Source organism: Grampus griseus (assembly GCF_964374135.1).
Source record: "Grampus griseus genome assembly, chromosome: 4".
Taxonomy (NCBI): Eukaryota; Metazoa; Chordata; class Mammalia; order Artiodactyla; family Delphinidae; genus Grampus; species Grampus griseus.
In genome coordinates, this window is record NC_138997.1 from 112,705,823 (window position 1) to 112,732,950 (window position 27,128).

General features: G+C 44.1%; 1 protein-coding gene across 2 annotated transcripts in view; it reads left to right on the forward strand.

Annotated features, from left to right (window-relative positions):
• Positions 1-4,665: 4,665 nt before the first annotated feature.
• Positions 4,666-27,128, forward strand: part of HADH (hydroxyacyl-CoA dehydrogenase) — a 47,483-nt gene continuing 25,020 nt past the window's right edge. For both annotated transcript variants that reach the window (XM_082653699.1, XM_082653700.1), the window contains exon 1: positions 4,666-4,930. In XM_082653699.1, coding sequence (XP_082509825.1) covers positions 4,799-4,930 — 132 coding nt within the window. In that variant the 5' untranslated portion in view covers positions 4,666-4,798. The remainder of the gene's footprint in view (positions 4,931-27,128) is intronic.

Below are 27,128 nucleotides of genomic sequence, written 5' to 3' on the forward strand. Positions count from 1 at the left end.
TCGGTTCCTTCACAGACTACATATACATTTTTCTCTCTGTCTGGAGTGTCCTCAAAACATTTTCTCTGCCCGAAAACCTTCTAATCATCCTCACTACTCTGCTGTAATATATCCATCATGATGAAGTAAGTTAGGACACTGGTTATGAGCAACAACTTTGCACTCAGGTAGACTGGGGCTCAAGACCTGCCTCTATTCTTCCCGCCTATCACACCTCAGGCAAGTTATTTTCCTCTCTAAGCTTCCAGTTTTCCCATATGCAAAAAGAGAATAAAAATAGTGACATCAGACTGATGGGAATGGATGAGAAGTTACGTATTACATGCTTAGCACAGAGCCTGGCAAATTAAGCATTCACTAAATGCTAGTCTTCCCGTTGCTTCCCCCACCCCCCCTCACTACCCACCTCCCACAGCCCCTTGCATTCCCTTCTGGGAAGCACAACATTTTGTTCCATGTTTATTTCTCCTACTACTTTATGAGCCCTTGAACGGCAAAGACTACATTCCAGTCACCCCTGATTTTTCCAGCATCTAGAGTGATGTTTCTTGCTCACATAGAGCAATGAAGAACTTGCTATTTCCAAAATCAATGATTTTACTTTGAAAACTAAAACAAGGAATCACTATCAGCTTTCTTTAAATACCTGGCTCTGTAAGACATGGAGACAACCTAAATGTCCATCGACAGATGAATGGATAAAGAAGATGTGGTACATATATACAGTGGAATACTACTCAGCCATAAAAGGAACGAAATAATTCATTTGCAGCAACATGGATGCAACTAGAGATTATCATACTAAATGAAGTAAGTCAGAAAGAGAAAGACAAATACCATATGATATCACTTATATGTGGAATCTAAAATATGGCACAAATGAACCTATCTGTGAAACAGAAAAAGAATCATGGACATAGACAACAGACTGGTGGTTGTCAAGGGGGAGGGGGTTGGGGGAGGGATGGAGTGGGAGGTTGGGGTTAGCAGATGTCAGCTATTATATATGGAATGCATAAACAAGGTCCTACTGTATAGCCCAGAGAACTATATTTAATATTCTATGATAAACCATCATGGAAAAGAATATTTAAAAAAAGAATGTGTGTGTGTGTGTATATATATATGTATAACTGAATCACTTCACTGTATAGCAGTAATTAACACTGTAAATCAGCTATACTTCAATAAAAAAATAATAAATAGATAAATACCTGGCTCTGAAAATGTCTGAGAATTACAGTTAGTCAAAATATATTTTAGCCTTCAACTAATTTATAGATACTAGGATCTTTATAAAAGTTGATTTCTAATTTATAAGTTAGGAAATCAACTTGGTTCTTTGTGGCTAGGATTTAAGGTACTTGAGAAGGAGTAGAAGGAAATAGGTGAGTTTAAAGTGTTGGCACCAGGACTTAGAAGTTTGGTCTTTATCCTGTGAATAAAATTTTTAAAAGGAGAGTGCAGTGACCCAGTTTATAACTTGAGAAATCAGTCTGAGAAGAATGTGAAGTATGAACTGGGTCAAAGAGACATTAGTTACAGTAAGGCACTTCAGGAATGGGCTCAGTCTCTACAAAGGAGACAAGGGCTTGGATAAAATGCCGATAAATAGGGATAGAGATAAGAGGGGGAAATGAGGGAGGAAGCCTGTATGCTCCTAAGGTGGCATCAATGACATCTGACCGAGTGAATGGGGATATGGTGGTGAGGGGGAAGGAAGATGCCCTTGGTTGTGTGTCATCGTGAACTGACAATGAATGCAAGAGGAGGTGAAAGGTATTGTGGGAAGTGAGAAATAATAGGTTCAAATTTTGATAAGTTACATTTGAAGTAGCTGAGAGATTTCCAAATAGAGGTGATCAGTAGACGATTATAAATGGATGTTTGTGTTTGAGAAGCATGAGTCCACATGCTAGAAATCAGGAAGGAATAAAACACATGGTTCTATAAAGTCTTCAGGTGTAAATATTGGGACTCACTGTGTGAAACTTAACAGTTCTGGGGCTTATTGGTAGGAATGTCTAAATACATTAATCTGCTTAACCTTATTGATAACCTTAGTAGGACAGTTAAAACTCCAAATCTAGACATGTATGTTTACTGGAGACCACTCCCCAATTTTTTTTTCCCCTCTAGCAACAGCAGCACTTTCTAAAGAGTATGAAATTATGAAAGGAATGGGAGCCTTGAGGTCAGAATGGATTCAAATCTGCGCTTGGTCAGTTATTGGGTGAGTTACATTTAATAAATGACTTAATCGCTCAGAGCCTCAGTTTCTTCACCTTTAGAAGAAGATAGCAGTGGTAACCTTAGGGTTGCTATAAAGAGAGGCAAAACAGCATAGTGGCCAAGAGCATGAGCCCTGAAAACAGACTGTCCTGAGTTTGAATTCTGCCTGTGCTATTCATTAGCTGTGTGACCTTGGCTAAGTTTCTGGACTTCTCTGGGCCTGTTCCTTACCTGTAAAAAAGGGGTACCCTTTGCTGTTTTTGAGTTGGTCAGTGACCAGTGTCACGCTTCCCAGTGCACCACTCCTGCAGAGAGAAACGAAGCACCTCCCCAAGAACAGGGTGAAGGTGCAAGTCGGGGACCACAGAAATTGTTATTGGGTGCCTGAAAGTTCAAGGCCACACTTGGGAAAAGACTTGCAGTTCTGGCAAAAGAAGAATGATTCTATTGTAACAGTCATCTGATCAGGACTGGGCAGGAATAGAGGCCGGGGTGGCCTTCCTGGTTCAGAAGAGTGTAAATGAGGGTTAGACTCTCAGTATGAAACAGCTGGAAAGATACCTGTCCAGCCCTTTTCTTTTTCTTTTTTTTTTTTAACATCTTTATTGGAGTATAATTGCTTTACAATGGTGTGTTAGTTTCTGCTGTATAACAAAGTGAATCAGCTATGCATGTACATGTATCCCCACATCTCCTCCCTCTTGGCGTCTCCCTCCCTCCCATCCTCCCTATCCCACCCCTCTAGGTGGACACAAAGCACGGAGCTGATCTCCCTGTGCTATGCGGCTGCTTGCCACTAGCTATCTCTTTTACATTTGGTAATGTATATATGTCCATGCCACTCTCTCACTTCGTCCCAGCTTACGCTTCCCAGCCCTTTCTTTTGAAAGACAAGGACCCTGGAGCCCAGGGAGGTTGTCTGCAGACCATCATACTGCACACCAGTGACTGAGACAGGACTCCTGACTCTCACTTCATTGCTCCTTTCTTCACATCACACCTTTACATAATACATATGGCCTCAGATCTGAGAACTGCTAAAAAATACTGCAGTGGTTATTCTTTCTGTTCTGAGGAAAACAAATCAGAGATCTGAAAACATACCAAATACTCAGGCATTATGTTTTACATTATACACATTAAAAAAATACATATTGTGACGACACTATAATCAGAATGTTTGGCCTTGCATTAAACACAACTTTTAAATGAGAATGAAAAGTTAAAATCCACCGAAAGAATCATCTGTGCATCTTCCTAATCTACTGTCCTAGCTTCACCTCTGACAATATCTAATTCCTCACCCTTTTCCTGTGGCAATATTTTTTTACGTTTCTACCTTTGCATGTGCTGCTTCCTGTGCCTAGAAGCCTCTTTTCTTCGTAAATTGACTCATTTGTTCAAGTTACTAGGTTCTCCGTGTAATCTTCCTATGCCAATTCTAGTCCTATTGGTTTTTGCATTTGGTACATTCTAGCACTTAATGGACTTTAATTATTTGGATGTGACAGTGTCTTCAGCCAGTAACGATCTCCTTAGAAAGTCCCAAGCCTTAAGGAGTGCTCAACACCAGCACTTCTCCCACACTTTTACAGAATTAGAAAAAAAATGAGATGTAAGCAAAGCAACGGTGAACACAGGATTCAGTATGTAAGTTATCTGCAATAGGAGGAGGCAGACTTTGGATGGTGAGTCTGTGGGTCCTTATTACATATTTAAAAATAAATAATAAAAATTCTATATTACTAAGGTACAGTAACTAGAAATTATTTACACGAGGGAGAAGATTGGCCTTTCTATTATTACCGGTTACTCCACAAAGGTTCCTCTTTGACTTTAAACTGTCCACATGTTCCCTGCATTAATAAACATGTAAAGTCGAAATGGGCAATTAAAGGTTAAATTTCTCTTTCCCTTAGTGGGCCTGATTTTTGCATTAGAACTCACGGGTCACTAGACATTTGCTTTGGGTGTGAGCAGTTTGTTTCCTTCCGTTTTTAGCAGGAACAATATGCACCGGGTTAAAATAATCCCTAGACTTGGTTTATGGTGACACGTACGGAAGGTGCTCATTTTGGGCTTCCTTATCACCACAGCCAAATAACACGTATTTATTCGGCGCCGAGTTATGCACAAGGATCAAAAGGGAGAAGTTAACAAGGCAACACCACGGACTTCCCCTTACAAGGGGCCCGTGACTTTTGCGAGGAAAGGCTTGCACTGGGTCCGGTACCAGAACGCTAACCACTCAACGGCACACGACCTGCTGCGTCGACAGCCTGGGTAGAGCCGCTCTGCAGAAGAGGGCGGCGGCCCGCCCCAGTCCACGTGAGCTTGGACGCCGCGCTCGGACGTTCGAACGCCGTCCCTGCGGCCTCCGCCAATGAGGAAAGCGGGCCTCGAGGCTCCACCCCCCTCCGTCGAATACGTCACGGCGTCGCCCAGGGCGCGCGGGCCGCGGGGCTCTTGGGCTTCCGCCTCCAGAGGTCTGCTCGCTCTTAGGTGTCGCGTGAGGGAGTATTCTCCGCCAGGTCTTGTCGCTGTCGCCGCTTTCGCCGTCTGCATCATGGCTTTCGTAACCAGGCAGTTCGTGCGTTCCATGTCCTCCTCGTCCACCGCCGCGGCCTCAGCGAAGAAAATCCTCGTCAAGCATGTGACGGTCATCGGCGGCGGGCTGATGGGCGCCGGCATCGCCCAGGTGGGCAGTCCTCGGGCAGCGCTCCCCGCTCGCTTTGCTGCCCCACCCTGACAGGAAAGCGCTGGCGGGCCGCGACCCGGCGGGGGTTGTCAGGCCCCGAGGCCAGCGTTCACGCGAGCCCCGCGGAATTTCCACCCCGACCCTCCCCCGTGTAGTTGAAATGTCTGGGCCTGTTAGTCTGCAGTCCCCCAAAGATCTAGCGTTCTTGGGCCGAGCCTCAGTTTACGGCGGTTGGCTTCCAGAGACCCGCACTGCGATCAGTTTTAATTTTATTAGTTTTTCATAATTCTGCAGCCGTTGTCAGAGCAGTTTTCTGCTCTCTAAATGGTCTTTTCTCCTCTCCCAGTGTGTGCTTGCTGAGTTACAAAGAAGAATAATAGTCAGCACTTTTGCAGCATTTGGTAACGTTACCTAATCGGCGCTTGTGAGGCGCTGGGACTCCACCAAGTGCTGCGCAAGAAGTCTTTGACCTAGTGCCCTCTGGCGCTGGGTAGAGTGGGAGGGAGAGGCAGAGCGGTTGAGGGCTCTGAAGGAGTCGCTAATCTCAGTGTGCATCTTCAGGACTCCGCGCGGTTCCAACTAAGCTGTCATTCAGGGTCAGTTGTGCAGCTGTTACCTAGGTACTGTGATCCTTGTGTTTTTACTGATTGGGTTTTAGCGTTTATATTCCAACTCGTATTGGGGAACCGTGATTTTCATAGCCTAGCTGATTATATGCTTAGCATGTCGGCCCTTTGTTACTTGTACTGTTGGACGGGAGAGGCATTTATCTAATTTTTCTTAGGGGAGAACTCAAGTTCAGTGGCTATCATGAAGGAGTTTAATTTTTGTAGTGTCTGTTTCCAGCCAAGTCTATGCTTCTATGCTTGCTTTGTAGACAATCTTTTCTTATTATTATATATCTTAAAACTTCCCAGACTGCAGGTTTTTTGCAACATATTAATTTGATTGTGTTTTCTTCTAAAATCTGTATTTCATTAATGTTTTATCCTTCTGACTCCCGTTTCTTCTCAGATCATGTTTTTGGACATATATTGCCCTTTTTATTGTGTACATGCCCTGGCTGCTGGGTTATGGTGTCCCATTAATCTTTATTATACGTGAGATGGGAGGAGTAGGTCCTTTTAACATGAAAGTTTATTATACTACATGATACTTAAAAGAAAGTTTAGGTTGAGTGCATTTGTATCTCCCTGCTCCACCCAAATCTCCCTATGCTGTGAGAGTGAGATTTGTTGTGGGTAGGTATAAAATAATGTATTTGTTTAAAATCATATAAACAACATCTTAGTGACAAGATATTAGGGCCTTAAGCCCCCAATAACAATATAGGAAATGGGTCCAGAAACTATTGTTGATGGTCCCTTGAAGACATCAGTGGAAGAGACTAAGTAGAAAGCATCACTTCAACTTTTGTACAAATTCAGGTTGCTCAGTTCTTGGAGTACTGTATCCACTACTGGCCCAAAAAGTGTTATGTTGCACAAAAAGGCACACACGTAACACCTAAAATTATGGGTATGGTGTTGGAGCTTTCATCTGAGGAAGGAGGGAGGAGATTGACAATGATGGGCATTCAGACTTGTGGATCAAATCCTTGAGTAGTTGGACCAGGGTGGCGTGCCTTTTGAAACCTAAGGGGTAAAAAAGAAAGCTATTTACCCCACACATTGGAAATATAATGGAATTGTCATTCAAGAAGTTGATAAGGACCAAAGATTTAAATAGTGGACAATCCTAGGGAACGGTAGTTCTGTCTTTACATAACAAGGTTTAAAAGAGCCTCAGCCGCTGTAGGTGACAGCTTTAATCCTGTGGAGGGGAACCGCACTTTCCTGCATTATATCTCTGTGTGCCACTTTCAGACAGTTGGTTGGTTTCGGCTGTTTAGCTGATCCATTTTTGCACTCTATCCTGCAGCATGCTGTTCGAGGCAGTACTGCCTCATTCTTCATGCTCCTTGACCTACAGCTTTTGTCACAGGGTAAATCTGTTTTGCTTATTTAGTGCCACAGCTATTAGTTGGTGTGGTTTGACTGTAGATTGGATCCAGTTCACTGTGGGGAATTGGGATGGTCTATGCTGGCTCTGTGCTAACATGGAAAAGTTACTTCTGTGCCTTGCTTTACTAATCTCTGAGGTAGGACTAGCCTCCTGGGAGTATGGAGAGGATTGAATGAAGTAGCACACGTCAAGCACTTAGCACAGTGGCATCTAGTAAGGGCTCACAGAATGTTAGCTGCCTTCAGGGTTATTACCATCATGGTTTTATCCTTGTCCTTTTGTCATTGTCCCCTCATGCCACGCCCATCTCTGATCCTTGCTGCTATGGTAGGCCTGTGATGTTAAGATGGAGAGCACTGGTTGTGATTCTGTTCCATCTTGCTTAATCTTGAAGGCAAATGCCAGTTGTTGACTGCAGTTTGTTCAGGGACCTCTGAAAAGAGGGAAGGCACTTTTTATCCTCCTCAGTAAAGCCTTAAAAACACAAGCACAAAGTAACATCTAAGTTTATGCTACTAATTCACACTTAGCTTCACTCTCCAGAACTCTTTCTGAAGTAGGGTTTTTTTTAATTAAAAAAAAAAAATTGGGGGTGGCACCAGGTCTTAGTTGCTGCAGGCTGACTCCTTAGTTGTGGCTCACGGGCTCCTTAGTTGTGGTACATGTGCTCCTTAGTTGCAGCCAGCAGGTTCCTTAGTTGCAGCTCACGGGCTCCTTAGTTGTGGCATGCATGTGGGATCTAGTTCCCTGACCAGGGATCAAACCCGCGTCCCCTGCATTGGAAGGCAGATTCGTAACCACTGCACCACCAGGGAAGTCCCATGAAGTAGTTTTAATTTTAATCAAGTGCTGTTTACATTTTTAATATTTTAAAAAAATGTATCATTTTTGCCATATGTTCCAGTTCATGCTGAGTAGGATAAAAAAAAAACTGAGTAGATTTTGTGGGAGCCTGACACATTTCTCAAGCAATTAAGCAATTTAAGACGAGTGAGGTTTGTGTTTAATTATACGTAGTTGATCAGAGCACAGGCCATTTGTATATTTGTATTCTCTAAGAGTACCTACTTTGCCTGTCATTACTTTTGCTTGTTTTAAATTAAAAAAACAAAAAACAAAAACTGTGGGTTAATATTTAAGTAAGGTTAACTTGTTGTGTGTGTTTGCCAATTATTCTGACTTGGGTCTGATTGCCAGTTTATCTTCAGCTGGATACTTAGGCCAGCAAAGAAGCTTCCAGCAGTAATTGACCCTTGAGTGGGGGGACAGGTTGGTTTTTGCTTTGTAAAGAAGGGAAAAAAGGAAGAAGTTATTAGCTGTGCATCTCTTCAATTTATAGAATGAGTCAGAGCTTTGCTTCTTGCATTGCCTTTTTTTCATATGAGGAGCCCAGAGAGCTTATAGCTTTTGTTAATTTACTAGTGAGAAGCCAGTGGGCTTTCTGGGAATGGCATTTTAGGGGCTGGATTTCTTGGCTCTCTGGTAACAACCTTCCTTTTAGTGCACTATACTTCTTTGAGGAAATGAGAGTTTGCATCTAGAAGGAGGTTGGAGCTGAGTTCACACCGAAAGCTTTTTTATTTGTTCTTCTTAAAGAGCAAAAAGTGCACCTTTTTTCTGGGGAGAGCTCCTTAGGCTATTAAAACAAGGGGAGGGATATTCTAAACTACAAGTACACGTTTCCCTGACATTTGTAGTACTCTGCGATGCTTGATGAGGACTCAAGTGGATAGGAAGTCTTCTCCCCAGCCTCTGCATTTGTTTGCCCATCTCCTTTTTCCTGCCCCCAACTCTGAACTTTCTGATGCTGAGTAGAAGAATGATCAGAGTTGCTTTGTGTTGTTTAGCTTTATTCTTTTCTGTCGCTACAGTGAGTATGCCTCTGTTGAAGTTTGTTTGAAAACAGTGCAGTGGCCTAGGAGAAGTTTTAGGAGCACAGGAGGTTGGCACAGTCACATGGCTGTAAGCTCTCATTTTGACTCAGAGTTCTTTATGGAGGGAATAGTTGTGTTTTGTTTTGTTTTGTTTCTTTTATTTTTGGCTGTGTTGGGTCTTCATTGCTATGCACAGGCTTTCTCTAGTTGCAGGAAGCAGGGGCTTCTCTTGTTGACGAGCACAGGCTCTAGGCACGTGGGCTTCAGTAGTGTGGCACGCGGGCTCTAGAGCACAGGCTCAGTAGTTATGGTGCACGGGCTTAGCTGCTCCACGGCATGTGGGACCTTCACGGACCAGGGCTTGAACCCGTGTCCCCTGCATTGGCAGGTGGATTCTTAACCACTGCGCCACCAGGGAAGTCCCATGGAGGGAATAGTTTTATTCCCAGGTGTTAACTTTGTCCTCAAGGGTACGGGGTGTGTGTTTGTTGTGAAGTTCTTCCCTCATTTACTGTGTTGTTGCTCATTTCTTCATTGGGCTGTTCTCTGATATCCATGATGTACTAGGACAGTAAAATCAGCTTCTGTCAGCATGTTAGTCTTTGGACTTGGGGTGTGGCTGTAGATGCTGTAGAAGAGGTAGGGCTGACGGGCAGAAAAATGAATGCCGTAGAATATGTTTGGATATTGTAGCGCAGAAACGGTACCTCAGTCAGGTTTTGGGTTTTCTCTGCCGTTTCCTAGATCCGCCTCACTGTTATCTACCCCTTTCTTGAGTTTCTCATTTCCTTTCCTCCTCCTTCTCTCTTCTCCCCATATCTGCCTTAGGCACATACCTCACTGCCTAGCTCTCCTGGGACCACAGGAAGATAATGCTGCTGCTTTCTGTTCTCTGTCTCCCTCTAGGTTATGCTGACTATGTGATAGTTTCCGCTCAGTGGTGGGCTAATGCCTGAAAGTGAGCAGGCTGTAAGGTGCCTGCTGGAGTTTGGATCCCAGCCCTTCCTCTCCTGGCTGTGGAATCTTGGGCGAGTCTCTTAACCCCTCTCTGCTTCTTCCCTTATCTACGAATACTTAGTGTTCTGAGAGTTCTATGAGCTAAGTGCTTAGACTGTACTAGTGTTTTCAGTGGTAACTGTTCAGTAAATGTTAGCTGCCTTTATGTAGATCCATCAGCTGTAATCTGGTGATGACTTCTCTTATTTTAGATTCTCTTAACTGTCTTTGAAGATATGATAGGGAGCTATGGAGGGTTCAAACAGTTCTAAAGATTTTAAGACTAATTGTGTGGGCTGTTGAGAGATAATCTTAGTGCTTTGTTCATTTGTATTTGGGTATTACAGTAAGTTCATAGTCATAAAGCATTTGCAACAGAGCCTGACACTTAAAAAACACTCTACAGATGTGACATTTTTTTCTGTTCCAAGCACTTTAATGTCTGTGTCATTTCATGTGACCATTATGATACTCATCCCTGCAGAGATGGCACTTGGGGTCAAGGGTCAGAGGCAGAGCAGGGCCTGGAACTCGGGTCTCTCAACTACTCTTCTGCTTGCTGGAGATCCCTGTGGCTGCAATGACCACAGTTCTACCTGCACCTTTAGCCTCTGCTGTCTTGGGGGGAGAAGTATGGCTTCCATGGGCAAGGGGATTTTTTGTGGGTATCTGGAATCAGCAGGTATCAGCTTGACCTCTCTTCAGCTCTAGATTCAAAGTTAGAGTCACCTGCTAGTCATCTCCATCCTCTGCTACTATCTTTCTGCCCATAATAGACTCAAATTCACCTGGCAAGATTTCTTTGTTCTCTCCAGCTTTCCCAAAGAGTTTCCTCCCTCTGTGATTGCCATTGTTGATCTTCTAGCCACTTCATGCACTCCAAAGACAGGGTTTCTGTCAGAGTGTCCACCATACAGCAGAAGGCTCTGAGGCTTTCCTCCGAGGAGAGCTGTTTCCCCTGTTCTTTCCTTTGTAATTCCTAGACCAGGCGTTGATACCTGAATTGTTGAGGAAACATCTTAATTGGTTCATTTCAGCAGAATCTAATAGGAAAGAAACACTCATCCTAATAACCATTGCCATATTAATCTTCCGAGAGAGCAGTTTGGAATTGCAGCTCTCTCCTCTACTCAGAAAGCGTGCATCCTGGCAACATCTTTCAGAGATTCTTAAATATAACTAAGAGTTGGTTGATGCCACTGACATGTCCAGTTATCCCATCTCCTTTCCAGAATTTGTGGGAGATGGGAGTGGAGGGTCCAGGGAGAGACTTTATTTTCTCTACATTACCAAACCCAGATGCTTACTGAATTTAAAAAAAAAATTGTGTATTTAACAGACTCACTTAAAAATTGAGGCACATTTCCTTGGCTTTTTAGAAATGCTATTTAAAATATAAAAATCTCAGTTAAAAAAAGAGGCCAGCCAATGAACTTAACTGTTTTAAGTACAAACCACCTATCTGTGGTGGTGGTCAAAAGCCTCAATGGAATGCCTTTTTCTGATTGTGGAAGCTTGTGAAGACAGCTTGTGTTGATGGCAAAGTTCACGGCGTTGCACAGAGACAGTCATAAACCCCGACTTGCCAGCTCTGAGAGATGCAACTGATTTATGACTTTTTTCCTCCCTGGATCAAATCATGAGAACCCAAGGGCAGGCCTAGATGCAAAGGCACAGCAGCCTCCGGGGCGCAGCAGCCTCATGGGGAGCAGCGACTCCGTGTACTCATTCTGGGCCAAACACTTACTCTGAGGATCGAGAAGTCAGAATTTGCGTTTGGCAGATGGTACATACAACTTTGCCATTTTTCAGAGAGAATGTAATGTTGATGAAATGCAGCCCTCCTGTAGTGTAGGGGCACATGGAACATCTCACTGGACCAGTTGATGTAATTCTCACAAATTCTCCACTCAAATTACACTTCAGAGAAGGGGCTTCAAATCTGGTGGTATGTTTGCAAAAATAGAGAAATCCAGCAAGCTTCTGCTTGGCATGCTTCCTTGGCCCTGTGGCTGGAGTACTCAGGGGCTTTGACAAGTGTGCTGTTCACTGGACCTATTTTTACAGCTCTGAGCACCCTTGTCCAAAAATATTTCTCTCTGGCTAAGCCTGCTTTCCACCAAGGCTAAAGAAGTCATAGAGCTGAGGACATAGCCTTCAAATAAATTTTTTTCCATTGCAGACTGCTTGTCCTCAAGGTCTTACAGTGTAGGTCACTATCACATAAAACAGGAGTTCTCAGTGGGTTGATTCAGATTATTGGCACTCAGATTAAAGTGCCAGGGAGAGTCCTCCTTATTTATTGAAAAAATAACATGTCTATGGGAGGAGGGAAAAAGACCTCTTTATTTTTGTGATCCACTCTTCCACTACCATCTCCTCAGAAAGCTAGGGATAATTTATCACTGAATAATTTGAGAAGAATGAGTGTGATTGATTTCCTTGCAAACAAGACACATGAAATTCTTTTCTAAGTAAGAGAAAATTCAATAATTAATTAAAAATCAAATCAGGTGTGAATCATCAATATCACTCTTATCAACAAACAATGCTGATAAGCTGGTACAAACCACCCCAAAACTTTAGACTTCAGTTTACAAAGCAACACTATAAATCAGTAGGTTTCATGCCTTGACCAGGGGTCATTGTGGTGCAGGAACTTCAGCAAAACAACTCAGGCTAATTCTAGACCTGCTGGAATTAACCGTCACAGCACTGTTGCTGTGAAGAGTCATGGTCCTGTCTTTTGACATACATGTGTGGACATATCTCTTGGGTGAAATTACAGTTTCAGTTTCAATTACAGTCTTGCTGGATTACAAGATATGAATATATTTGACTTCAGTAGATAATGCCAAACATTTTTCCAAAGTGGTTATACCAGTTTACAGTTTTGCCTTCAGGGTATGAAGATTCTCTTTGCTCTATAGGATTATATTGTTCCTTTCAAGTTTAGTCATTCTGGTGGGTGTAGTGACATTTCATTGTATTTTTATTAGAATTCCCTGCTTACAATACTAGTGAGGTGAACCCCTTTTCACATGTTTATTGGCCATATAGATATATTCTTGTGTAATATGCTATTAAATTTCATTCCTGTTTAGCTCTCATGTTGTCCTTTTTTTCCTAATGGATTTTAGGAAATGTTTATAGATTCTGATTATGAATTCTTATATTCATATTTCAAATATCTTCAGTTCCCTGCATTGACTTTTAATTTTCTTTGTGGTTACCATGAGGCTTACATACAGCAACTTGTACAGTCTATTTTAATTTATTAATGACTTAAGTTTGATCCCATTCTAAAGCTCAACATTAATACCCTCCCCGCCATTTAATGTTTTTGATGTCACATTTTACACCTTTTTATCTTGTATATCCCTTAACTAATTATTATAATCATAGTTACTTTTATGACTTTTGTCTTTTAATATTCATGCTAGCTTTATAAATGATTAATCTACCTTTACTATATATTTACCTTTCCAATGAGATTTATTCTTTCCTATGTGTTCTTGTTACTAATTAGTGCCCTTTCTTTTCAGCTTAAAGTCCCTTTAACATTTCTTGTAAGGCTGGTTTAGTAGTGATGAACTCTTTCACTCTGAGCAATAACTTTGCCAGGTAGAGTATTCTTGGTTGGAAGTTTTTTTCTTTCAGCACTCTGAATGTATTGTGCCACTCCCTTCTAACATACAGAGATTCTGCTGTTGGTCTTACTGGGGGTTCCCTTGTGTGTAGCAAGTTGTTTTTCTCTTGATGCTTTTAATATTTTCTCCTTGTCTTTTTTTTTTTTATTCAACACCCATTTATTCTCTAGTTCTGCCCACATGGAGACACCCTCCTTGAAAAGGTGTTAAATCCTTCGTTCACTTTAGCACCTTGTGCTGAAAACACGTGTTCCAAGGTTTTAACTATGAGATCCACATTCTTAAAGCATTAATTCTTAAACCTCATGTAGATTTCTCCCCCTTGGTTGCGGGGAGATGACCCAAACACAGCGAAGAACAGCTCGGGACTGTGGGCTCTGCTCGCCCAGAAGACCTTGCAGTTCCCCTGACCACCCGGCTGGAGCCAGGATTAGGGCCCTGAGACGAGGGGTGCCTGCTGGGCTGCCACCACCACCACTGGCCCCAACTCCTGTCCTCTTCACTGGCTTGCTGTCACCTTTAGTTTCCCTGGAGTTTGGGGATTCCAGACCGTCTCTGCTCACACTTCTGTATCACGCCTGCTGCCTCAGCGCTGCTGATCCACACCAAGGGGGAAAGCACACAGAACTGCTTTTCAACACACCAACGTTCCACACAAAAGTTATTAGATAAGCCTGCAGGTTCTTTTTCATCAGAAGACATTCCCAAGGCCATGACTTCCCCGGCTCTCCACTGCCCTTGCCGGCAGACTGGGTGTGCGTGGACGCCGTGCTGTGAGTCAGGCACACACCCCCCGGCTCCCCTCCGGTGCACTGTCCTGCAGAACTGAGGATGGTGCCCTGGCCTCATCAGCAGGATCTGTCCTGAAGCCAGTCCTAGAGTGACAAGAGCCACACCTGCAGGTCTGTTCCACTGACTAGCTGCACAGGACCGAGCTGGGCCCACGGACCTGAGAAATGGAATCCAATCCGTGAATCACCCCCAAACCATATTTTCTATAGCAGGTTTTGTCAGCCTTGGCCCTATCAGCATTTGGGACCCTGTAGCTTTACTATGGAGCTGTCCTGGGCACCACAGGACATGTAGTTACAGCCCTGGCCCCCACCAACTAGATGCCAGCAGCACTGCTACCCCTTTCCTGCCCTGCACATTGCCATGTGCCCTGGGAGGGGGACAAACTGCCCCTAGTCGAGAGCCACTGACCTACAGCTTTTGTTCAGCTCTCCAACTTAAACATTTCGGGAAATAGCAAAATGCACTCTCCACCCGCAAGGAGACCAGGACGCCCCTGGTTTGGATGATCATTTTATAGGGTTACATTTGGCCCATCGAGGGGCTCCACACAGGGGCCCGACTTCTGCCTCATCAACAGGACAAATGCCAGGAGCGAACCTCTGGCCTTCCTTCCAGAGTGACACGTCTCAGGGTCCTCAGAGCACGAGTGCTTGTGGACCAGGTGGCTCTGGGCCCCCCTCGCCCCCACCTAGGACCCTGCTCTGAACAGGGCCTGGAGGCCCTACAGGGCCTTGATACCAGCTCAGCGGCCCTCAGCCAGGGATGCATGTCACACTTGCCCAAGGATTCCTCAAAAGTCTTCGCCAGACAGACCAACAGAACAATCATTTCCAATAAGGAGACCCTCTCCTGGTCAATCCCATTGTGCCCAAAGCTTGCCATGTGGTTGTACACATATCTCATTTAATTCTCGCGACGAGCCTTATTTTATAAAGAAAAAGAATATCAAAGTGTTCAAGGGCCTGCGCACAGCTCCCACTGCAATTGCACGTGGAAACAAGGTGCTTTCTCACGCAGCTTTTGGTGATGTCCGGCTACAAAGCATCCTAAGCGCCCACTCTTCTGAGCACTGAGCGTAGAAGTAGCCGCTTCCTCTCTGCCCCAGCATCACAGGTGCAGCAGGGCAGCCGCACCCGTGGTGCCGGCAAGTCCGGCATCTGCAGGGCAGCTCTCCTTGTCTTTCACTTTTGACATTTTAATTATAATGTGTCTTGGTGTGGGTCTCTTGGGTTCTTCTTATTTGAAACTCTTTGGCCTTACTGGATCTGGATGTCTGTTTCTTTTCCCCAGGTTAGGGAATTTTTCTGCCATTATTTCTTGGAATAAGTTTTCTCCTTTCTCCCTCTCTTCTCCTTCTAGGACACAGTAACGTGAATGTTAGTATACTTGATGTTGTACAATAAGTCTCTTAAGCTATCTTCACTTTTTTCATTCTCTTTGTGCTGCTCTGATTGGTTGAGTTTTATGCTTTGTCTTCTAGTTGACTCATTCTTCTGCTTTATCTATTCTGCTGTTTAACCTCTATAGCTTGCTTTTTCAGTTGTTATTGTATTCTTTAGCTCTGTGACTTCTGTTTGGTACTTTCTTTATTTTCCATGTCTTTGTTGAAGTTCTCCCTGTGTTCATCTATTCTCCTGCTCAATTTGGTGAACATCTTTATGACCACTACTTTGCACTCTATCAGGTACATTACTTGTCTCTGCTTTATTACGGTTTTTTCCTGAGGTTTTATCTTGTTCTTTCATTTGGAACATAATCCTCTGTTTCTTCAGTTTGCTTGACTCTAAACGGTAGATGGAACAATCACGTCTCCCAGCCCTGAAGGAGTGACCTCATGTAGAAGATGAACCCTGTTGTTCATCCCTGCCTCAGCTCCTGGTTGTCTCCAACCTCTGTGCTTATCCAAGTACCCTGTTATGTTTTTAACAGCTCTTAGTAGTTGAGGATGTGCCAAGTCCTGTTAATGTCCCAAAGGGAAGAATCTCAGCATCTAGATTCAGGCCACCTGGAAGCCAGGCCCTCAGGCATCAGCTTTTAGAAGTAATTAGATACATACAGTCCTTGGAGCCTTAGGCATTAAGCCCCTCTGGCCACCAGAGCCAGGTGATCTGGAAGTGTTCCCTGAGTGGCAGCCACAGAAATTAGGGCACCGGATGAGTGTATAAGCTCCTTTCTGGTAGCCCTTTAAGAACTTTCTCTGTTGGTTACAGTCCTGTGGGAACCACGAACATAAACCCCACTGACCACCAGAGCCAGGCGATGTAGAGGTGTCCCCTGGCAGCAGTAGCAAAAAGTGGGGTGCCAGATGGGTATGAGCTCCTTTCTGGGTGACACCAATTATTACAGTCCTACGGGGCCAGGAATGCAAACTCACCTAGCCTCCAGAGGCAGGCAATCAAGAGGCACTGCTTAGCAGCGGCCGCAAAAATTGGGGCACCAGACACGTGCAGAAGCTTCCCACCAGGAGACACTGGTGCTCTGGAGAATGGCACAGGGAGAGCGCAGAGGTGGTGCCTACCGGTCTCCATACCTGGAGAGTGTTACAGCCGGCTTCTAGATGTGTGTGTGAAATTAGATGCCTGCCCTTCAGGCTGACGCTTTAATATAAGCAGGTCAGCTTCCTTTATTTTAAGTCTGGTGTGATCAGCTGCCTCTGAGCTGGGCCCTGGGGTGTGTGAACCTGAGCACGTGAGCCTTTTAAGAGTGGCTTCTCAGATTGCTAGAGTCTTGTGGGTCTTGGGACATGAACCTTGTTGGTTTTCAAAGTCAGAAGTTTTGGAGGGTCATCTCAAGTGTATGACCCAAAAGTTGGGATGCCTGATGTGGGTGCAAGCCCCTTGCTCTTCAGGGAGAAGCTCCAGGTTCCAAGGTCCCTCCCTGCATGGGGTTTATGATGAGATTGTATCCCAGCCTCTCCTACCCACCTTGTGGTTTTCTTCTCTTTTGCCTGACGTGTAGTCATCACTCAGCCCCTCTTTAGGTTTTTTTAAAGAGGAAATTGTTCCATATGTAGCTGTAGACTCAGTGTGTCTATGGGAGGACGTGAGTTCAGGATCTTCCTACTGTACTGTCTTGAACTGGAACTCCAGTATAGTTATTTTCACATTATGAGGGGAGGCCCTAAGCAACCCTATGAAGAGAGCCTTGGACCTTCAGGAGACCTAATCTCATCTTGGCTTTTCCCAGCAGATGTATTTATTCAGTCAACATTTCCTGAGGGCCCACCCCAGCCATGCAGGGTCTATTCAGCCGACAAAGATAGAATGACGTTTAGTCAGAATCCAGGAGTCGGGGAGACAGCACTTAAACGGGTAATCATCACACACCGTGGTGGGTGGATGGTAAGGGTATGCAGGGGTATTACTGGAACACAGATGCTGTGCCTGGGACGAAGAGGATCTTGGGGTGGGGATGCTTAGTATCTGGAAGTGATACTCAGGCTTACTTAATGAGGGGAAGTTGGGGAGGAGGCATGGGCAGTACGAAGTCCTGGAGGTGAGAGGCAGTAGTAGCAGGTGTGGGCAACTACGAGCCTTGTGCTGGTCTTAGAGTCTCAGGTGATGGTGAACACCATGTCTGGAGAGGAGGTGGGTCCCTTTCCTGGAGGACCTTGCATGCCATGTGTAAGAACTTTTATTCTGTGGTCATGGGAGCCACTGAAAAGTTTAATGGAGTTAGTAATGTAGACAGAAGTGCCTTTTACAGAATTATGTTTTGGATAGAACACTTCAGTGCCTGTATGTGATCTTAGGTGAATAATTTTTTTGCTTTAGTTAATGTTTCTTTCTCAGTAAAATGAAGGTGTTGTGTTGGATTAAAGGTTTTGTGTGTGCGTGGTAAAAAATACATAAAGACATCATTTTGACCATTTAAAAATGTACAGTTCAGTGGCATTTAAGTGCATGCCTGTTAAGTAATAACTCCCCATCTCCCCTTCCCCCAGCCCCCGGCAGCCATTGCTTTACTTTTCGGTCTCTGAATTTGACTGTGTTCTAGATACTACCTATAGGAGGAATCCTACAGTATTTGTCCTTTTGTGATTGCCTTATTTCACCTAAAAATCTTAAAGGTTCATTTGTGTTGTAGCATGTGTCAGAATTTCTTTCCTTTTTAGGGAATAATATTGCATTGGAATATTTTTAATGGCATCATATTCCATTGCATGTCCACACTACCTTTGGTTTTTCCATTCATCCATTGATGGACACTTGGGCTGCTTCCACCTTTTGGTTATTGTGAATAATGCTTCTATGAACATGGTCTACAACTGTGTTACAGTTGTAACTGTGTTACAGTCTTGCTTCAGTTCTTTTGGGTATATACCCAGAAGTGGAATTGCTGGATAATATGGTAATTATTTTTAATTTTTTGAGGAACTGCCATACCATATTCTACAGTGGCTGTACTGTTTTACCCGTCAGCAGTGTGCAAGGGTTCCAATTTCTCCATATCCTTGCTAACACTTATTTTATGGTTTTGTTTTTGTTTTTGTTTTTTTAATAATAGCCATCCTAACAGATGTGAATAGATCAGAGGTTTTTACACTATGCTCTGACAGACTTTAGGGTTAGGAGTTCAGTGAATCTCCTTGGTGGTTCCCAAACCCCTCTTCCCTGACCCATGCTTTATGTATTGTTCTTCTGTATACATTCTTAGGAGGAAGGATTTCATGGCTAAAAAGTGTGAAAGCCACCACACTGGTCTTCCTGCTCTAAAAATAGAGGATCTTGATCATCTGTAGCTAATAAAGCTGAACAGTAAATACTTTTGCCAATCTCTGACCTTGCAGTAGTTGAGAAATTAAGATGCCTCACTTTCTCCCTTCTATGATAGAGAAGAAACATACGTTGATGAGAAACCTGAAGAGGAACCTATGTCACATGTCTGTGGTCATCCTTGACCTGGCTCACGCACGTGTCCCTCACAGGATGGACGGACACATCCTGTCCGTCAAAGGGGCTGTGTGTGCCCACAGCCCCTTTGATAAATGGTACAGGACACATTGACATGCTGGAGGAAATTAAGCATAAATCCAGTTTTGAAATTACAGAGGTGGTCATATTACACGGCGGTTGCCCTCCAGTTCCCCTTTTGCCTGGCATCTCCACCAGTGCCAGAAAATGGTTGGACTGCTCACAAAATACCAGGCATTTTTGTGGCATTTTTTTCACTTGGTAATTGACTAAAGGCTCCAGTTATTAACTCTTTTTTTCTTCCTATCCTTTTCAAACTAAGAGTGTGATTTTTCATAATTCTAAAATAACTTGGTTTGTAAAATTTGTTATAAAGAGTTTCTAGTAGCAAAACCAGTCATGATTTCTTGAGAACTTATTCCTAAGATAATTTACAAATTGACGCTTTTAAAAAATACAGCTGTTATTCATGCCTTCTTTTCATGAATATTGTGTCCCTTTGTGCCAGGCACTGGGGCAGTTGAAGGTAACATGTGGCTGCTGCTCTTGAATTGCTCACTGTCCAGAGGAAGGAGCACAAGTATGAACAGTTAATTGTCATAAAGGCACAGATCGCCTACTTATCATATCTGGGATGTCACCTGATACAGATGAAAGTTTTAGTGGTTTAAATACCTTAAGATATGGCTTTTAGACACTTAAGATATAACATTACATATAAGATATATCTTCTTAGGGTGAGGGAAAAGGAACATTAAAAAAGTACATGTTATAAAAAGGCATATGTATACATTACACCACATATACGTATATAAAATTTATATTTACTGGAAATTTTGGTTGGATTGCAGTTAGGAGTGTGCCAGAACTACCCTATGTTGGGATTTGTGGTAACAGCTACTTCAGACTCTGAAGAAGTGGATGATACAGCAGCTCTTTTGAAAAGGTCTCTAGGTATTATTTTGAGTCATCATCAGAAGTTGGTGTTGGTCAGCTTTTTCATGTCTAATTTATCTTTCACATCTGGAATTTCTCCTACATACTCATTGGTTTATGACCTTCATTCTGAAATTTGTGAGATTTTTACAACATGAAATTGTTTATGACCATTTGTTTTATGACCATTTGTTTTTGATTCCTCTGTTGTATTCACATCCTGGGGTTCTGGCTACCGTTACATAACTGAGTGGCCATTGGTAGCTGGTGGCTCTCACCAGCTCCGCACTCTATTTTCTTTCTATATTTGGAGTCCTGCAGGAAAGACCTGCTGTATCTGTAAATCAGTAGAGGCACAAAGGAGTGACCACCTCTGCTAGAGGTTGGGAGAGCTTTCATTAAAGGAGAGAGGGCCTCTCTTGGATCATGAAGGACGAGTTGGAGTCCCCCAGGCAACAGTGAGGCAGAGGTGCTTTCTGGTGGAGGGAACCTAAGGGCAGGGTCGTGGAGCCATGAAGCAGCATAAGGGAAAAGTGTGTGGCCGGAGGAGAGCACGGGCTCAGGTCACTGTGCTCTAGGCACCTGGTATTGAGCAGTTATTTATTGGACAACCACCGTGTGCAAGTGATGAGTGCTAGGGGACACAGGGACCAGATCAGTGTCTGCTATCAAGAGATTCAGATCCAAGAGCAGAGATCATTAGACAAAGATCCACGTGACACAGCTGACTTTGGTGTGAAGCAGCATAATAACAGCAGTAAAAGTCTAGGTATAAGGTTTCAAAACAGAGGAAAGAAGACATTCATTTGGAAAAAGGCTTCATGGAGAGGGTAGCTTTTGAAATGGGCCTTGAATAGTGGATATAATTTCTTTGGACGTAATTAAGGGTTGAGTTTAAGAAAAAAGTGTTGTCCAGCAAATTGTGACCCTCAGGATAGTGGTAGTATTAATGAAGGTCAAGGAGAATTGGTTTTTAGGGTCAAGGTGTTGACTGTAGCTTAGGACAGAATATGCTGGTTTCATACATAGCTGGAATTATGCGAATGATTAAGATTCCAGAAAGAAAGGCTATAAAGACAGAGAAAAAGAATACTGACAGCAGAACCTTGAAGGATACCTTTGTTCAAAAGCTGAGAAGATGGAGAGAATTAATATGGCTAAAAGGAACAGATAAAAAATAGAGGTAAGAAATTGGAGAGTTTCAAAAAGGATGGTTTAGCTGGCAGTGTGTAGGGCTGTGGAAAAGTAGAATATGGAGCTAAAGAACAGGCATTGGCTTTAGCACTTAGAAGACCATTGATAAGTTATCTGTACATTCATACCACAGTACTGGTGGAGGAAACCTCATCGCTAGGGTTTAGGAATTGCATGGCTCAGGGGGAAAGTGAGAGTGCAAAGTGTAGTGACGAGAGTGACATCTAACAAGCATTGTGCACCTTCTTTGTGCTTGGCGTTGGTCTATACACTTTAAACGCTTTAACTTCTTTAATTTTCACAACAATCTTATGAAATGGGCACTGTTGTTTTCCTTATCACAGATCAGGAAATCATAGATAAAGAGGCTGTATAACTTGTCCAAAGTTATGCAGTAAGTGGCTAAGCCAGGGTTTCAATCTAGGAAGTCCAGTTCTAGAACTCGCGCTCCACATACCACTGTGCCTCCCCAGTAATTGAAAGACTTCTGTGGTGAAGCAAAGGCCAGCTTCAGGTGGCTAAGGAAGCTTGTGGGTGTCCCCCCCTGCTTTTTAAACATTCTTATTTTTTTAATTAATTAATTTGGTTGTGTTGCGTCTTCATTGCTGCACACGGGCTTTCTCTAGTTGTATTGAGCGGGGGCTGCTCTTTGTTGTGGTGCTCAGGTTTCTCATTGCAGTGGTTTCTCTTGTGGAGCTCGGGCTTTAGGCACGCGGGCTTCAGTAGTTGTGGCTCGCGGGCCCTAGAGCGCAGGCTCAGTAGTTGTGGTACATGGGCTTAGTTGCTCTGCGGCATGTGGGATCTTCCTGGACCAGGGATCGAACCCGTGTCCCCTGCATTGGGCAGGCGGATTCCTAACCACTGTGCCACCAGGGAAGTCCCTAAACATTCTTTTTAAATGAAGAGAGATCCTAGCCTGTTTGTAAAAATGGAAGGACACAGAAGAGGAAACCTGAAAATGAAAACCAAAAAGGGAACAAGTCGTGAGATCAGAAGATGTAATTGTAAAAGCAAAATAAAGTAATTTACCTTTGGAGTCTGTACCTGGATCCAGCATTAGGCCTTGGACCCTTGCAGAAGGAGGAAGGGGCCTGCCTAGAGTAAAATCGTTAAGCTGTTGTGATATGCTAGGCACAGTCCCTAGTGTATATTAACTCTTTTAATCCTCTCAGCAGCTCTGCTGCCCATTTTTGTGGGTGAGGAGACAGCCTCTGGGAGTTAAGGAATTTTTCTGTCTCACAGTTGGCAGACGGGCTCCAGAGTCTGGCCCTTGCCCAGCTCAGAGCTGTCTCAGACTGTTCCCCTCAGACCCAGCCATGCCTTTCCGGGTCAGGAACAGCCAGCACGTGAGCTTGGATACAGGCGGCCCTAGCGTCAAAGCCCCATCACATCCAGACTTTGTTTACTGTTACAGTGCCTCCCCCAAAGGCTGTTGTGCAGACCAAACGGGGTAATTTATGAGCAGTGAAAGCTCTCTGAGAGCAGGGGATTTGTTTTGTTGCTCACCTTGTCCCAGGGCCTGGAGCAGCCACGACACGGGGTTGAGCCACGAGGAGGCAGTAGTAGTAAAGGGAACGCACGTAGAGCCGTGCTCAGCACGGGACTCTAAATGGTGCTTGCCCTCCACCCCAGGGGAATGCGGGTGTTGGCGCGGGGGAGCAAAAGTGCTCACCTCTGAGAGGCCAAAGTTCTCGTCTGTGACCCCTGGTCATTGGGTGGAAAGCGTTTCCTAATAATCTGCATTTTTTTCATCCAAACTATTTGACAGCTTCCCCGCTGTCCAGATTGTTTGTATACCCCAGTACAGTTACTTGGCTTCCAAGAAAAACACAGCACTTCCTGTTCTGTTTTTTCTGGTTTTTGCCTTCAAACCCGCGTGTAGCTGAAGCCATGAATGAAGATCTGACTGCTGGCCATGCTTAAGGTTGCATCAGCTTACTGAGCCAGTCTGGGATGAGAGTCATGCAGCTTCCAGGTTGGACGTGGATTGCAGGGGGGCAAGGGACAGGCTGCCTGCATCCTGACTCTATCCCAGTGGTAGCCCGTTTAGACACACAGAGTAGGAGAGGAATATCAGCCCCACTTGGAGTAGATGAATAGAATCAAAGAACATTAGACTCATCCTGTGGAAATGTTATCAGGCATCTAATACATACCAGGCAGTGGGCTAGATGTAGTTTGATCATTTACTTATTCAACAAATATACATTGAGTGCCCACCACAGACCAGGCACTGGGGTTTGCAAAGATGAATAGGACAGGAAGTTGCTCTCAAGATAACTGCCAACGTTGTGTCTCTTGGGTATGTCTGCAAGAAATGATTGCAAGGAACTTTAGCATTAGGTTGGGTTACTCTCTACAAGTGGGTAGGATGAAAATAACTGCTTTCTTTGAAATCATTTGAAGCTGTGCTGTAACGGCAGTTTACTGCTATGCAACCAAGAGCTTCACCATGAGATGGAAAATATTTCAAGAATGTAAATTTCTCTTTTTCACTCGTATTTTCTCTACTCAGTCCGAAACAAATCCACTTTGGGTTTTTTGTTTGTTTGTTTGGCTGTGCCGCACAGCTTGCCGGATCTTAGTTTCCTGACTAGGGATTGAACCCAGGCTACGGCAGTGAAAGTATCAAGTCCTAACCACTGGACAACCAGGGAACTCCCCACTAACCATATCCACTTTGTGTTTAAACCAGAATGTCTTTCTCTAACTATATTTGTGGAATGACTCTACCATAAGATTTCTTTCGTATTTTCTTGAAGCTTTATGAGTTAGCCAAGGTAAGAAAAGCTGAAGTAGAAATTGTTAAAGGGATAACCATTTAGATTATACAATTGTTGCTTTCTTACTACACCAGAAATACCAGTTTAGGCATTTTGGAGAGCCCAAAATTGTAGAAAATTCTGCAGTCAGTTGAGGTAGAGAAAAAAATTGAACAAAGTTTCTACAAGAGCAGCCTCTTTCAGACCATTGAGGCACGGTGGGGCTGAGGGAGGTTTTGCAGAGGAGGATGTGATCAGTGACACTGGGAAGATCTGTCTGTCTTCTTTCTCTCTGAGGTTTGGCCCCTCCTTGCACATCCTGTATCTTCTGGTTGAGATGAGAAAGTAAACAAAAATTTTACACCCTCAGTAACTTTGACATGGGTCATTTGACACATGCACTTTGCTCTTCTGGAACATCGCCTAGAGAGCCTTGATTTAATAGCTGGTTTTGGCTGCTGTCTACATACTGTATCATCTCTAGTGTGCTCATTTAGACGCCAGGATGAGCAAGGCAGTGACTGAATTGCCTAGTGTCTCCTTATGGCCGGGGTGGGGGACTGGGGCGGGGGGGGGGTGTGGGTGGGCAGCTGGCGGTGTTTATCAGAGGACTTTGGATAGGAGTGGAAAGTCAGCATTTAGGCTGAAAATGCTTTTTGGCCAGGGTTTTTCCCAGTTGAATTTTAGTGTTTTTGTAAGTCTCTCTTGGTTCACTTGAATTTTTGAGGGTTGCTTCCTCTCTAGGTTTGGTTCTGCTTGCAACTTAAAAAAAGTAATCATAAGGATAGCGTTATGGCTTATCTGCCACATAACCAAAAATGCCCTGTGACTGTCACAAACACGATTATAATAACTCTGAAAGAGGCTTTCTAGAGAGATGGCATGATACCACCTCCTTCACTTATTCTGCTCCACCTCTTTAAGGTTAATACCTTGTTCCTTGGGAAGATGGCGCATTCCAGGTGTACTCTTCTTACCCGGCTTTCTGAGATCTGTTGCCTGACAGAATTCTTCACCATGTGGTTTTTATTTTCTTTGACATCCCACATATGGAGCTTTGTATTGTTGAGTGGTTTTTTTTCCTTCATGTTTTCTCAGTGGGATTACAAAGTTTTAAAGCAGAAAGACACTGCCTTTGCTGTCTTTTTTTTTTTTTTGGTCGCCAGTTGCAGCTTCCGGGATGTTAGTTCCCCGACCAGGGATCAAACCAGTGTCCCCTGCAGTGGAAGCATGGAGTCCTAACCACTGAACCACTAGCAAAGTCCCTTGCTGTCTTTCTTTGTCTCTATTCCCTTCAGCTTTGGCACTGTCTTGTTCCAAATGTACTTGAATTTTCCTCCGCAACCCCTTGAGGAGCAAAAAAGCCCGAGTGATGCTGGAGGTGAAGTGCGGGAGAGTGGATTGGGACCTGGGCAAAAGGCGGAACCTGAGGAATCCTGTCTGGCCTATTGAAAGGATGACCTAGGTCAGAGGTTAAGAGGAGCAAGGTGAAAACCACTTGTGTTATTCCAGACGGACTGTCAGAGGAACCAAGACAAAAAGGGAAGGTCCCCAAGCCAGCACCTCTGCTTGCCCCACCTTGCAGACGAGGTGCCCGACCAGTGGTCATCACGCCTCCCTTCAGCTGTTGCCCCCCAGTGCTGCCTGCCTCAAAGCAGTTCAGTTTCATCACCAGCTGCATCTGGAATTTGAGATTTATTTTCTTAGTTTTCTGTGTCAGGGTTCCTCACCAAATTCCCCCCGCTTCTCCAGGTTTGGTGATTTACTTACAGGACCAACATAGAGTCATCACCATGGTGGCTATAACTTATTACAGGAAAAGGATATAGAACAGAACCAGCAAAGGGAAAAGGCGTGTGGGACAAAGTCTAGAGGAAATCAGGTGCCAGCTTCTCAAGTCGTCTCCCAGTGAACTCATACAGGACACACTTAATTCCTCTAGCAGCACGTTGTGACAGCACATGTGAAATGTTGTCTACTAGGGATGCTCACTAGAGACCCGGAGCCCAGGATTTTTATTGGGTCTGGTCACATAGGCACCCTCTTCCTGGCAAGCACCAGAATTTCAGACTCTCAGAAGGAAAGCAGTTGTGAGTGTAAACCATATTGCACAGTTTAGATACCGCGAGCAGGAACCCTCTCCAAATGTATGTCTCCAGACACCAGCCAAGAGCCTTTCTAAAGAAAACAGTCTCACAGTGTGGTCTTTCCTGCACAGTTTCTAAACTTGCTCTTGCTTTTTTAGTTTGAATTTACTGAATTGGAGGTTCAGATTTGTGTCCAGTGATTTGAGGTGTTGGCAAGATGGGCCTTGGTCTGTTGTTACTTAGGGAGAAACCTGGTATGGACTGATGTGTGTTTAGCTTTCGGGGTGTTATTTTACTTTGACCTGCTGCTGCCTGCAGCCTGTGTTTGTGCCGACAGGGCAAGTTTGCTTCTTTCCTCTGTTTTTTTATCAAGATAACTCATTCCGTTACCCCCATTGCCCTGCTGTGGTTGTCAGGCCTTCCGGTCCTGGCAGTGTTTCCTTTTCTCGGTTCCAGTCTCTGGGTCGTTGGCAGTGCTTATGCGGCCTACAGGCCCCGCAGGCTCAGACTCGCAGCCCTAAGTGCAGCGTTCTCAGGGAGACGCTGTTGTTAATTAACTTCCATCTAAAACCTGTCTTATCGTTTTTAGAAGTGTTCCTTGGAAATCTTTCTTCGGGATATGAACCTTTTTTCCTTTGCATTTTTCTCTTCTGTTTCTTTCTTTTCCTCTTTGGTTTTCAACTTTGAGTTTTTAGTTGCCTGGTTTCCAGAATCACATCATGATGGTGGTTTAGAACTACTCTTTACTGTCATCTCTGGGCAGGTTTGTTTCTGCTAACCTGTCCCTCTTTTACGTACCACTGGTCCACAGACGTTCCAAAGCCAGTGGTTCTGTGGGGTGTCTCCAGACCCTGAGAGGCATCTCAGTTGTGCTGTTATCTTGCATCACTGATGTTTGTTTTAGGCCATATGTGTCCTATTACTTATGGCTTGAACTGAGTATAACACCTACCTGTAATATGAAATAAAAAATGTATCTACCTTTTC